A 14,644-nucleotide genomic window follows, 5' to 3' on the forward strand; every position below is an offset into this window, starting at 1 on the left:
TTTTTGTTTTATATTGTAATATTTGTAAAATATATTGCAAGATTCCAAAGTAATAAAAACTACAATAAATTAAAAAAACTTTGCATTATATACAGACCCCCAAAAATGTGAATATGGGAATTTTCTTTTTCCATAATTCCATTCAAAAATGTAAACTTTCCTAGATTTTAGATTGGGGGCCCACAATTTAAACATTGAAGCATTTATTTGTTTATTTTTACATAATTTGGGCTTCCACCTCATAAAACCCACAAAATCAGGAATTCCAAAAATGTGAATACTGTGACGAAATCACTATAAAATCTGCATCTTTATACAGATCCTCAGCAGAAGGAATTGTGAAGTCCTTTCAAACATTCTGTTGCAGTGACCTTGGATTTAAGAAAGCAGAGTTTACCAACACCTGCATTGGACATTGCACCCCAAATCATGACTGAATGTGGCTATTTCACACTGGACCTCAAGCAGCCTGGGTTCGGTTCTTCACCCGTCTTCCTCCAAACCCTTGGACTTTGATTCCTTGATGTAAGGCAAACTTTACTTTCATCGGAAAAGAAGACCTCGGACCACTGGCCAACAGTCCAGTCCTTCTTCTCCTTGGCTCAGTTGAGACGCTTCCTACGTTGGCTCAGGCTCAGAAGTGGTTTGACCCGAGGAACCCGACAGTTGTATGAATATGGTGTTTTTTGAAGCTGTGACTCCCGCCTCATTCCACTCTTTCTGGATCTCTGCTAGATTCTTGAATCTTCTCTGTTTGATAATCCGCTGAAGACTGCGGTCATCTCTTTTGTTGGTGCATCTTCTCCTGCCACTGGACCTTACATTGATATGCTGTGAACTGCCAGACTCCTTAGCTATGTACATTTACCCATCATCCTTTGGAGGGTATCAATGATGGTCTTCTGGCCAGTTGTCACATCTGCAGTCTTCCCCATATTGAACCCAACTGAGACAATTGAACCAAACTGAAGCAATTTAATGACATCTTGGGGAAACCTGAGCAGGTGCTTTGAGTTTAGTCAATGATTAGTGGGTGACACTCAGTTTAAAAGATTTATGGCCTGCAAAATTTGGGCTGATTTCTTCACAGTATTCGAATTTTTTGAATTCTTGATTTTGTGGGTTTTATGAGCTGGAAGCCAAAATTGTGTAAAAATAAACAAATACCTGAAATTGTTTAATTTGTGGGCCCTTAATCTATAATCTATGAAAGTTGAACTGTTTGAATGGAATGATGAAAATAAATAAACTTTTACATGATATTAACATTTTTTGCAAAGAGTCTGTATAACAAAAATAAAGATTTAACATACAAATAACTGTTAGATGCATCTATTACTGTATAACTTACAAATACAATATTTTAAAAAAATAGGCAAACATATGTTATGTATTAATTTGAATTAGGTATCATCATTAATTTGGCTCAAAGTATTAAATAATGAATTTATTATAAAAATGCAATGAGAAAAATAAATGCTCTGCCCTCTGATAATAGGCGACAGGTACTCTGCAGTTAAGTGAATAAACCACTGACAAAAGAGAGCGGTCGGCACTTTGGATGGTAACGTTGCTGTTTTATTGAGAACACCTTTAAGCACAAGTCGTCCAAGCAAGAGCAGAAAAGCAGCACGGCAGAATACAACAAAAGAGCACGAAATCATCATCGTATTGGACAGAAGCAAAACGGGGGCAAAAGACAAGTAGCAAGGTAGAAAGCACGGGGGAAAAGAGAGCAAGCGAACAGACTGCCAGGAAGTGATCAGGAGAGGAAGCTGCTTGTGGTTTTGTGCTTGACTGGTGACTGGGTCTTCTCTCTGTACAAAAGCATCACTTTATATATTTAGCTGCGTGAGGTCATCTGGAGACAAAAATACCTTTATATATAATAAGCGCTTAAAACACGGAGAAAATAGACACATTAGCTACAAAAAACAGTGGTACTAAGAATACAGTTGTCGGGCGGACGTATATTTCAAAATGGTATCAATTTAATATTTTTAAAAAAATCCATACTATACAGTGTTCAATAACAAAAAATATGCCATCTTTAGTTCCTGAAAAATTCATGGTTTTGGAGATCCCGCGGATATAATCACCACATAAATAATTTTATATAGTGGACTTTATAGTGACGTAGATAGGTCCTATAAAATCCCTATGTAATGATAAGGGAGTGGGGAATGAGCTGAATGATTCCGAACGCTTCGTTAGGAAGCCTTCAGTTGATTCCCTACTCACCTAGATAGTTCCTATTTTTTTAAAAAAATCCTTATTACAGGGATTAGGGATCGAGTGAATAGTTCCCAGCGCAGCCATTGCGAGTCAAACTGTAAACACACTAAGAAAAGAACATGTTCATGCTTTGGTTTTGTTTTGTTTTTGTTTTTTTTGTGTATGGATTTGTGTGGGCGGGGCACATAATTGGGGGACTACTAAATCCTGCCCAAAAATTAACCGGCAACTTGAAATGAGATTTTCTCTAGCTGTGAAAATGCCTTGAATTTGGTTGATTGGTTTGAAGAGGTGAGAGCGTGAGGCACTGATTTGACCATTGATCTTAACTATCTTGTTTTTAGAAAATTTCAAAAATCCTTGATTCTTGCTCTGACAAAGAACTAGAATCCCGGAAAGTCTTGCATTCAGGATCAATTGAAAATTTGGAGCGGTGACAGCGACCCTTCTACCTTCTTGTTTTGGAAATGGTTGAAAATCCACTGGGTTCTTGCTCTGACGGCAATAATCCCTGTTTGAGTACATTGAGAAAGGAGAGTTGACAGAAAAAAAAGTTACACGAGGCATATTAGTTTGGCTCTTGCGCAGTGTGGTGCAGTATCTCTTTAAATGACTGAGTCTAATTATAAATGCCTAAAAATGAATCAAACCTGAGGACAAGTTAAAAAAAACTAAATCAAAAAAAATTAATAAAACGGACCGTTTTTCTATAAACTAACTAAATACTTTTTTAAACTTAAGGATCAAAGACAACAAAACACAAATCATACATTTTAGATTATTTGTTCCAATATATTAATTATACTCATATGATGCATTCTTTTTTGGCAGTTATTTGGCACCTGACTCATTCACCTATTAAACATTAAAAATATTCATAATCATTTTAGCGGGAAGACACCGGGCTTAATGACCCCCGACCGAGCCCTTCACAAATACATTTAAAAATTCAACTAAAAACATTCAAATATAAAGCGCTCAAAGACATGATGAGGCCGGGTGCAAGCATCATGGCTAACATAGAGCATAATTAAGAGAATTACCAAAAAAACAACAACTGTATATACGTATAATGTTTCACTTAATAGCCACGGGGGTGCATGCTTCCTTAATAAAAACAAAGAAAAACCAAAAAAGTCCTTTAACTAGAAACCACTGGCATTAATCTTTTTCATAGTACAAATGACATAATATATACAAATGTGTAATAATCATGACTTGAATTCGTTATTAGAATAAGGGCTTCAAACTTTACATGTGTTTCCAGTGCAGTGACACGAGGCTTCACAAACGTGTGTGCGTGCGTGCGTGCGTGCGTGTGTGTGTGTGTGCGTGCGCGCATGTGCAGTGAGGAAGTTGCTGCTAAAGTTCCGACTCATGCCGCTCTCGATTACGTATCTTCATCATCCTCTCCCTCCTGACAAAACAAACGGAGGCTCTCTCTCTCGCTCGCACGTCTGGAAAACGAAACAGAATCATTGTTATTAGAAAAACATGGGCATTGGGAAGCTAAAAGGCTAGCAGGCATTACCTCCACCGAGGCCGAACTATCATCTGTTTGTTATTCTTTTGTTTGGTTTTAGCGAGTGAGTTACTTCCTGGTTCACAGAGTATGACAGAAAACGCCATTTTAATTCTGGGCTGCGCCGATACATTCAATTCACGCCATAGTGACTCAAAGACCGAAAAGTCGAAACAATTGTATCCGGTCACGAACAAAAAAAAAAAAAAGAATGGTAGCGCATGAAAAGTAGTTTTGAGTAATCCTAACTAACTAACTAACCAACTTGTACTTGTTGTGGCTTGAAGCTGGTTGGACTTGAGTGACTGGATAACTAGCAAGTGGACAGACGGACGGACTGACTGAACTAGCTAGCTAGAGGACAGAGTGATTGACCGAGTGACTAACTAGCGAGAAGACAATTTGATCTCCAAAAGACAGACTGACTAACCATCGAGCTAACGAGAGGGCAGACTGACTCCAACTGATTGTCCTCGAGTTAGTTACAAATTGTTGTCTGAAAGAAAAGATATTATCCATATGATCTGCTTGGAGATGTTCTTCATAGCGTTGACCTTCAACGGGCTTGTCTATCTTTTTTCCCCCCAGCCCCCTGAGACAACTCTCTCCTTTGCTTCCTCTGGTTCGTGTTTAGTGTGGCGCACAGCAGCTCACCAAACAGCACAGTGATTACTAGTCACCCTTGAACCTGACTGATCACAAGTTTGAAAACACCTGTGATGCTAACGGCAGGCCGTACCTTGTTTGAACATGTCCCTATGGTCAAATTGTTTTCAATCTTCTTTCAATCATAATTTTTGTCCAGGCCTGTTTCATGAGTTGTTGTTGTTTTTTGTTTTTTTTTAAATAATTCGGTTTAACCATAATTCAAAAGCAATGTCTGATTTGTATTGGTTAAGTTTCATTAAAATGTTATTTATTATTATTTGTATTATTGTTATTTCTGTGACCACTGTTTTTTTGTTGTTGTTGTTTTTTTTTTATTAACGGAGGGCTACCAACGATTAGTTAGTTTATAGGATTAGTCAAAAAGGAGTTTTCAGCTGGCTAGTTAAGCGGATGGATGGACTGACTCAAAATCCCAAGCCTGCTACGATGCGGAGCTCCTAATAATGATTCGAAAAGACACATTGAGGATTGTTCGGGCCTTGGCGGAGGTCTGCGCTCTACTGATGTTGTGGTGATGAGGAGGCGACGGGTACCCGACTACTGCAGCGGTGCGGCAGGAGCACCGGAGCAGTGGAAGTGTATGTTCTGCCACTTGGCGTCCCTGCGGTGCCACACTCGGGTCTCCTCAGACTGGCTGGATCGCGGTCGACCCTGCCCGTCCACAAACTGCGTGAGGCGGATGTACGCGATGCAGGCGGCGTCTTCGCCGATCAGGTGCACGTGAGGGTTCAGGAGGGTGGTGTGGATGGGCTTGGTGTTTTTAGACAGCACTGGATGGATGGACAGCACACTTATTACCATCAGTATCGCTTATTATTAATACCTAAATGATTGACAAATGAACCAAAAGAATGACTAACCGACTATACTGATTGGTTAACACACAGCCTGTATAACTAATAAATGAACGGACAAACAAACTGACTTTGTAACGAACAAATGTATTACCTAACCAATGAACGAACAGAGTGACAGTATGTTGTCATACATGATTACTTTTTTTAACGAATCGCTGTTGCCAAAAGAGTCTTACGGTTGTCAAAGTAGAACCTGTGGAAGTCCATCCCTTCCACCAGGTTGCCCAGCGCTTCGGGTTCAAAGGAAGTCAAGCCCGGGTCGCAGATTTTGCTGCGGAGGGAAAGAGAAGCTAGAAACCCAATCGGACAATGTCGAAAATGTGCAAACGCCGACCATCACGACCAGGAGGACTCACGCGTAAGCCTCAAAGTCTGCGTTGTTGATGGCCTCAATGAGCTGCTCGGTGATCTTTATGATTTCCTGTTTGCGGGCTGTAAAGGGAGGAGGGAACAGACATACATCATCAATAACATGTTTTCTTTTTCAGTTCTGATTAAAAAGTTGCAATTTGCCAACAATAAAGTTGTAGTATTACAAGAATATAGTCATTATATTGCACCAAAAAAATGGGTCATTTTTTTAAAAACTAATTGTACAAGAAAATATTTGTAATTTGACTCCAATATATTTGCTATTCTACTCAAATATAGATGAATATTGTGTGAGAAAAAAATATGTTTAATTTGATTGATGTCGGAATTTTGTTCATAAAAAAAGTAACTTTACAAGATAAATGTTGAAAGAACATTACGCTAAAAAAATATATGACAGTCAAAACCTTCCAAGAAAAAAAGTCTGAATTTTACAAAATGAATGTAATGTGATAAAAACTAATAATTATTCCAGAATAATGCTGTAATGTTAAAACTGGAAAAAAATAATGAGAATTTTACAAATGGAAAGGATTATTTCTATTTCCAATGGGGCAATATTTGTTCCAAATGATGATGATGAGGATGATGATTACAGTATCATACTATATTTTTTGTTTACATTCTCTTTTATTAGATTTTATTATATATTTATATCCATCCATCCATTTTCTGAGCCGCTTCTCCTCACTAGGGTCGCGGGCGTGCTGGAGCCTATCCCAGCTGTCATCGGGCAGGAGGCGGGGTACACCCTGAACTGGTTGCCAGCCAATTGCAGGGCATATAGAAACAAACAACCATTCGCACTCACAGTCACACCTACGGGCAATTTAGAGTCTCCAATTCATGCATGTTTTTGGGATGTGGGAGGAAACCGGAGTGCCCGGAGAAAACCCACGCAGGCACGGGGAGAACGTGCAAACTCCACACAGGCGGGACCGGGGATTGAACCCCGCACCTCAGAACTGTGAGGCTGACGCTCTAACCAGTCGGCCACCGTGCCGCTATATATTTATATAATAGACTTTATTAAAAACAATGAATGAATTAGTGGTGTTGTTTGGGGGGTCTGAAACAGATGAATGGCATTTCAATTCATTTCAATAGGGATCATTGATTAGAGTAAATTCAGTTACAAGCTTGGTCTGATTAAACTTGTAAAACAAGGTAGGACTGTATACAAATAAGATTAAGATTTACAAAATGTAATCATAACAAATAATTATGGGTTGCAGTTAGTTTTCAAGTTCATTCCCGCAGTGAGCGTACTGTGCTTCCTTCAAATAAAAATCAAGAAATAAACAGGAAGTGGATGCACTGGAGGTGAGGCATCAACCCCAAAACAGGCCACTTTCTCGTCAAACACACATGCGCAGTTATTTCCTCATGTCACCACCTACTCAGAGGGCTCAGTCCGAAACAACCAATCGATTCTACCCACAATGCCTTGCTGGCCAAGCGCAACCAGTGACATGCCTGCACGCCAAAACCTCAAACTGTACTTACTCTGGGAGGAGGAGGAGGAGGTGGAGGAGGAGGAGGGGGGTGAGGGGGGAGGCGGGGAGGTGGCTTGCACGGGCGGAGGCCCTGGCCTGACTGCCGGAACCGGAGCGGTGTCAGGTTCGGGTGCGGGTGCGGCTGGGGCCGGGGCCGGGGCCCTGCGAACGCTGCTCACCAGGTCTGTGAGCCGGGACACTGGGCAAGATGCCATGAGGAGGGACATATACAATTGGACTATATGATGTGATAGAGTGGACTTCAAAAGTCTACACACCCCTGTTCTCGTTCCACATTTTTGTGATATTAAAAAAAGGAGACCAAGATTTAAAAAAAAAAAAAAACTCTTTGAACCATTAACGTGACCTATATAGCCTTTACAACTTGATTGATAAAATGCTAATGCCTTGGAAAAATGTCAGGAAAAGCCTACGAGAACAACTGAACTTTTTGGGGGGTTAATCAGAGGCACTTTAAATGGTGGCAGGTGTGTGCTGATTCCCATTTAAAATGAATTTGAATGTGTTATAAGACCTGTTATAAGATGGTGTGCACACTCGTACAAAGACATTATCTCAGTTTAATTTTACTTCTCCTCTGGAAAGGATTTCATTTTTTTCAGTTGCGTTGTAAAGGTTCTAGGTCATATTAATGGTGGAAAAACTTTTGAAATCATTTATCTTGGTCTATCTAAAAAAAAAACTGGCATTTGAATAGGGGTGTGTAGACTATTTATATCCACTATATATACTACTGTTGGTTAAGCTTCCATAAAGTCAGTACATGCACTGGAACTGCAATTGCAGAAAAAAAGTTACTTTAAAAATCTTAATTTGACAAGGTTATTGTTGTAATGTTACAAGAAAAAACTCTCCATTGTATTTATGTTGGAACATTATGAGACAAAAAGTCAGACTTTTACGAGATAATTGTTGTGATAAAAAAATCTGAATTTTACAATAAAACGTAAAACTGACAATTATTTGTGAAAAATTACAGGAAAAAAGTTCATTTTTAATAGATAAGACAAAGTTGTAATATTACTAGAAAATAGTTTTAATATAAGAAAAGAAATGGTAATTGTTTTACTATATCAATGTGGTAATGGCTCAAATTTTATGAGATAAATGTTCTCAATCTATGACAAAAAAAGAAAAAAAATATATTTTTACCGCAGTAACTTGTAATGTTAGTGGACTCAAGTTGTACAGATTGCGGAAAATAAACCTAAATGTTATTGGATAGTCAGAATGTTATGGGGGGGGGGGGGGGGGGGGGGGGAAAGGTTGTCTTTAATTATCTATAAACATCAATATTATTTTAGAATTTTAATACAATAAATTTGTATTATTACTGGGGTATAGTTAAAAAAAAAGATTAATGCAATGGCGTAATGTTATAGTAAAAAATCTTAATTTTACACTAAAATAGTCATGATTTAACATGAAAGTATTAATAACATAATAATACAAGAAATAATACCATAAACGTGTAACATCCTTTGCCTATTAGCATAATTGCCTGAGTCATTTTTAACTTCCACAATATCAATAAAAAAATAACAATGTGCTTGCTAAAAAAAAATTTTGTTCTGTGCAGATTGGCAGTCATCCAGGTGATGGTAATCTGCAAAGGTTTAACCGAGCCAACTGGGTTCTTCTCGTCTGTTGAATTTGGTGGCTTATTTTTTTTTGTTGGAAAACGTTCAAATATGATTTCGGCAACAATGCTATTAGGCTAATGATATGACTTACTATTGGAAGAAAATTTTTATTTTATAGAATAATTTCTGTAATCAAGATCTGAGGTATTAATTTTTGATGATATTAATATTGTAATATTACGATTAACAACATTTTACAAATAGAAAAGTGGTCATCTTACAAATGAAAAAAAAAAAATCACTATAATTTCGTTTCTTTTCTCCATGCAAACGCACTGACTACGCTCGCCCACTTACTCTGCATGGGGACAACGGGGGGGTGTGAAGGGAAGGGTGCTGGGTGGGTGGCGGTGGGTGTGGGCTGTGGCTGGGGGGGCAACGATGCAGGTGGGCCTTCTACGTCCGATGCGAGCCCTGAGCCCCTGCGCACGGAGCCCAGGAGCTCAGCAAACTTGGTGGCCGCTGGGTGGAGGAAGGACGCAAATCAATGCAAACTTGTTCAAACACTGGCCGATTTCACACACGTCCTCGAGAGGAAGCCACTGAGTTATTACCAACGACGCAAGCGTGGGTGTGAGGAGGAGGATTAGAAAATCTTTGAAAAGAAATACTCTTATTTTTTTTAACCTTGGCAATGCCATTATGATGAATGTATGTTTACCTAATAATAAACATGGGAGGCGGTTAAAAGGATTCGAGGGCTGCTCGTATACAGAGGTTGCGTTGGCGGACACACAAAGAGCGCGCGCACACACACGCACACAAACAAACACACAAGGAGAACGATGACATCCAGCTACGGAAAAAGACACACAAGAAGAGGCAATTGTCCTTCAGAAATTAAATGCAAATGCTAACGAAATGAATTGACAACTAGTTGTCAGGTAACAGCCCATTACAGCGGATGCCAATGTAAAATTAGTACGATACATAAAAATATGCCCAGAAGGAGAGGGATGTCGAATATGACGACTATTTATTCATTCATTCATTTTCTGGTCCACTTATCCTCACTAAGGTCGAGAGCGTGCTGGAGCCTATCCCAGCTATTTTCAGAAGAGAGGCGGGGTACACCCTGAACTGGTCGCCAGCCAATCGCAGGGCACATATAAACAAACAACCACTCGCTTTTAAAATTCTTGTGTTTAAAGTTCAGTGGTGCCTTGAGATACAAGTTTGATTTGTTCCGTTAACACGCTCATTATTCTTAAATCATCTTACCCCTTGAAATGAATGAAAATGCCATTCATCAGTTGCAGCTTCTCCCCAAAAATGTGTACTGTGTTTTTGAATGAAAATAGCTCTCTATAATATTGTACTTAGCAAAAACATACAACCATCCATTCATCCATCCATTTTCTGAACCGCTTATCCTCATAGGGTCATGGGTGTGCTAGTAATGACATCATTAAAAACAATGCAAAGCGTTTTGAATTAAACTCGTTTGTGCATCATGAGTTGTGCCCAACATGGCCACCTGGTGGCACTATAATACAATCATACACACACAAAGAAGAGTTTCAAGTAAGCTGCAGTAGTATTAGTTGTTTTTCGCAGAGGATAAAGAATATATGCCTGTGAGTATTGTTTTATTATCTGTCTGCATGTGTTGATGTACCGTTTGTGTTCAAATATCCTTTTCTTAAAGCATCATGTTTTGTTAGCATGAAGCAAAAAATAATTTCATCTGCATGTTTTTATATAATTGTTCTCTTTCTTTTATGTTTAGTTTGACAGTAATAATTAGTAATTGTTCACGCTGTACAAAACATGTTGAGTTCACCTGCCACCATACAGTGCTCGTATCGAAAGTTATTTTCTTGCAAGTCAAATCAAAAAATGAGGCGAACGACGGCTCATATCGTAAAACTCCCAAGTCGGGTCATTCTTATCTCAAGGCACCGACGTATTTCCGAACCCATGGGCTGGGAAACATAATAGATCAACTGTCGTAAACAAACACATTTTGTTCTTTGACTGTGGTTGAATCAGTTGAAAACAGGTAATGTTATATTGTGCAGTTGAAATGAATCTATGACGAGAAGTATTGACTTCAAAAGTGCGGAAAACGTCCACTATTTTAGAACCAATAGCTGTCTGAGCTTAGAAAAGTAATAGCTCACCTGACATAAATGAAACAAACATTTGGGTATTTGATCAAGTTTGAAAACAGCCAATGCTATTACGTGCTATTGAAATGTGCGTATAACAAGACGTTTTGGGTTGAGAATAGTCCCTTTATTCTAGAACGTATATATTTCCCAAGTGATGAGCAGAAAAAAGTACCAGCCCACCTTTGCAGAACAAGATGGCAATTTTTTTCTTTAGCTGATCCTGAATCCATCCAGAATAGGCAATGCTATTCAGCCCAAATCAAATAAGCATATAACAAGATGTTTTGGGTTAAGACATTGGGTAAAAAAAAAATCCAATATTTCGGAACCACCAAGTGTTTGCCGACACGGCTAAAACTGTTTAAAAAAATAAGAGGCGACGTAGACAAATGACCAGCATAGAGCCCAGAAGGGCTCTATGGGGACACGACATCCATGATTTCACAAAACTATTTTGAAACCTTTTGGTCCAAATGTATGCTCGGCAACAAAGCTAAGACAGACTTACATGTGTTTTCTGGCCTAGGAGTAACCAGAGTCGATCCAAAAGCCCATGTAGGTGTTGGGTTACAAAGCAGCTGTCCAGCCCTGACTGACCAGACAAGATCCGACCAAGACCACCACCGCCACTATTCCCACTATCCACCCACTCGGGACCACCTGTGTGCAGAGTGTGGTTTGGTAACCGGGCACACCATCCAGCGGTTCGGTCCAGTCTAGGCCAGATGAACGCCACAATCACACAGCATGCCTTTAACGCCTCCCTGGCCACTGTGTTCCCGTTGTCCTGCCACCGGGGCTAAATTAAGACCACCCAGCAACCCTTAAACCCTCTCCTCCCAAGGGGGTCTATGGAGCGAACCAAGTTGGTAGCTGCTTAAGGTTGGAGTTGGTCAAACGTTTGTGTCCAGAAATCGTAAGGACTCTCTTATAATCCAATTAAATGCAGTAGGAACCCAACCTTTGCCTATTTTCCAGGAATAAAATGTCATGTCAAAATATATTTATTTATTTTTTATATTTGACTCCAGCTGCAAAAGGCAGGAATTTGGATTGTAGTTTGTTAGTAAAATGGATTGCAGCAGCTTGGTAAGGATCTGGGTAAAGGCGCAGACAGAGGAATTTTATTTTCTAGAATTCAAATGATAGCACCCCGTCTGTCGTCAAGGAAGTAACAAACAAAAATCAGATCCACCGCAATTTTACAGTCACAATGTTCCCCGCTACGTCGGATTCTAAAATGGTACAGTCCAGTCGTCTTAAGTCATCCTCTGTGATTCAGGAAGCACAGATAAGGACAGACGAATACAAACCCTAATTCAAATGAAGTTGGGACAGTGTGTAAAATGTAAATAAAAACAGAATACAAATCCTTTCAACCCTCTATTCAATTGAATACACTACATTGACAATATATTTAATGTTCAAACTGATAAACTTCACAGTATTGTTTTTCTGCAAATATTCATTCATTTTGTCAGTCGGGATCTCCATTGTCGTATTTTGCGTATCATAATGTGCCACACATTTTCAATGGGAGACAGGTCTGGACTGCAGGCAGGCCGGTCTCGTACTCACGCTCTTTTACTACGAAGTCATGCTATTGTAACAAGTGCAGAATGTGGCTTGGCATTGTCTCGTTGAAATAAGCAGGGACGTCTCTGAGAAAGATGTTGCTTGGATGGCACCATACGTTGCTCCAAAACCTGCATGTAACTTTCTGCATTAATGGTGCCTTCACAGATGTGCAAGTTACTCACACCATGGGCACTAACACACCTGCATACCATCACAGATGCTGGCTTTTTTAACTTTGCGCTGATAAAAATCCAGATGGTCCTTTACCTCTTTGGATAGAGGACACGACATCCATGATTTCCCAAAACTATTTGAAATGTGGATTCGTCAGACGACAGCACACTTTTCCACAGAATCAGTCCATCGCAGATGAGCGCGGGCTCAGAGAAGCCGGCGGCGTTTTTGGGTGTTGTTGATACAGTATATGGCTTTCAATTTGCATGGTAGAGTTTTAACTTGCATCTGTAGATGTAGGGACAAACTGTGTTAACTGACAATGGTTTTCTGAAGTGTTCTTGAGCCCACGTGGCAATATCTGTTACATAATGAGGCCGTTTTTTTAATTACCGTGCCGCCTGAGGGATCAGAGGTCACGGGCATTCAAATGTTGGTTTTCGGCCCAGCTGCTTTAATGCAGCGATTTCTCCAGATTCTGTCAGTATTTTGATGATATTATGGACCGTTGATGAAATCCCTAAATTCCTTCCAATTGTATGTTGAGAAACATTGTTCTTAAACTGTTGGACTATTTACTCACGGAGTATATTGGTATATATACCAAAGTGGTAAACCTCAGCCATCCCTGCTTTGTGAACAACTGAGTCTTTTGGGGATGCTCCTTTTATCCTCAATCATGACACTCACCTCTTTCCACTTAACCGGTTCACCTGTGGACTGTCCCAAACAGGTGTTTTTGGAGCATTCCTCAACTTTCGTAGACTTTTGTTCTCCCTGTCCCAGCTTTTTTGGACCGTGTTGCAGCCATCAAATTCAAAATGAGAGAATATTTGCCACAAAAAAAAAAAAAATAATAATAATCTTCATCAGTTAGAAAATTACATATATTTTCTCTGTAGTGCCTTCACTAAAATGTACGTCGGAAAGGATTTGAAAACATTATTTTATTTACGTTTTACACAACGTTCTACCTTGATTCGAATTGGGATTCATACATCGCTTTTGAGATCAGTTCAAACTTGGAGGAGGTCTGCGCTCTACCAAGTGCATTTCTAGGTTGTTGGGTTGTTGTTTTTCCACTGTTAAACTTCCTATCTAAACATTTCAATATTTTTGAATCGATATGTGTTTGGGTTGGGAAAAGTAATAGCGCACCTGTCCCAAACGAACATTTTGTTCCTGACCGAGTTTGAATCCATTGAAAACAGGCAACGCTGTTTGTCATCGTAACAAATTTGGGGCTGAGAAAAGTACACTGAGCTCGTTCATGTGGAAAAAGCTGATAAGTGTATGGGCTGAGACAGGTAATAGCACACCTGTCCCAAATGAGACAAACATGTTGTCCTTTTGTTTTGCTCATAATTGAAAACTATGCGAAATGCGGCACTGCTGCTCAATGCCAATGTCTACAAAGTGGTGGCTGTGCCTGCTGTAACTGTTTAGAGGGGTGTACGTTAATCACCCAATCAAAAAAGAGTGGCAACAACTGACAACTAATGGGGATTGCAGGACACATCATCACTTCGAGCACACCTCGCCTGTCTGAGCGTCGCTTTGCAATCGATTGGGCGAGACGTGCCCCTCGTGGAATGGAAAAAGCAAGGCTGTGCGGATGTAGGCTGAGAAACGTCACTCCCCAATCCATAAAGAGGATGCTGGCCGCTGAGCTGGCGGCCCTGGATTTTAACCGACTTCTAACCGGTGACGCAGTGGTGGCCCCGGTGTGCCTGGACAACGCAACATCGCCACCATTCAACTTGCGCCACGGTGGACCTCCACTCCACGCAACCCACGTTGGGGGTGAGATACTTTAAGTACTCTTAGCTTGTGCATGCAGAGTTTCGGCTGAGAAAAGTAATAGTTCACCTGTCCCAAATGAGACAAACATTATTTTCTTGGCAACAGGCAACACTATTTGTTGTAGTAGTAAAAATAGGAGGAGAAAAGTACGAACTCGTTC

At 39.9% G+C, this 14,644-nt stretch overlaps 1 protein-coding gene across 29 annotated transcripts in view; it reads right to left on the reverse strand.

Moving 5' to 3' along the window:
• Positions 1-1,556: 1,556 nt before the first annotated feature.
• The window catches only part of camk2b1 (calcium/calmodulin-dependent protein kinase (CaM kinase) II beta 1), a 65,183-nt gene continuing 52,095 nt past the window's right edge, over positions 1,557-14,644 (reverse strand). For 28 of the 29 annotated variants that reach the window (XM_061769110.1, XM_061769107.1, XM_061769106.1 and 25 more), the window contains 4 exons: positions 5,640-5,715; positions 5,460-5,554; positions 4,960-5,196; positions 1,557-3,692 (listed from right to left, as the gene is read on the reverse strand). In XM_061769110.1, the coding sequence (XP_061625094.1) occupies positions 4,964-5,196; positions 5,460-5,554; positions 5,640-5,715 (404 nt within the window). In that variant the 3' untranslated portion in view covers positions 1,557-3,692; positions 4,960-4,963. Of the gene's footprint in view, positions 3,693-4,959; positions 5,197-5,459; positions 5,555-5,639; positions 5,716-7,161; positions 7,351-9,112; positions 9,278-14,242; positions 14,304-14,644 lie in introns of all 29 variants that reach the window. The other variant, XM_061769134.1, reaches the window with a different exon arrangement.

This window comes from Phyllopteryx taeniolatus, chromosome 3 (genome assembly GCF_024500385.1).
Source record: "Phyllopteryx taeniolatus isolate TA_2022b chromosome 3, UOR_Ptae_1.2, whole genome shotgun sequence".
NCBI lineage: Eukaryota > Metazoa > Chordata > Actinopteri > Syngnathiformes > Syngnathidae > Phyllopteryx > Phyllopteryx taeniolatus.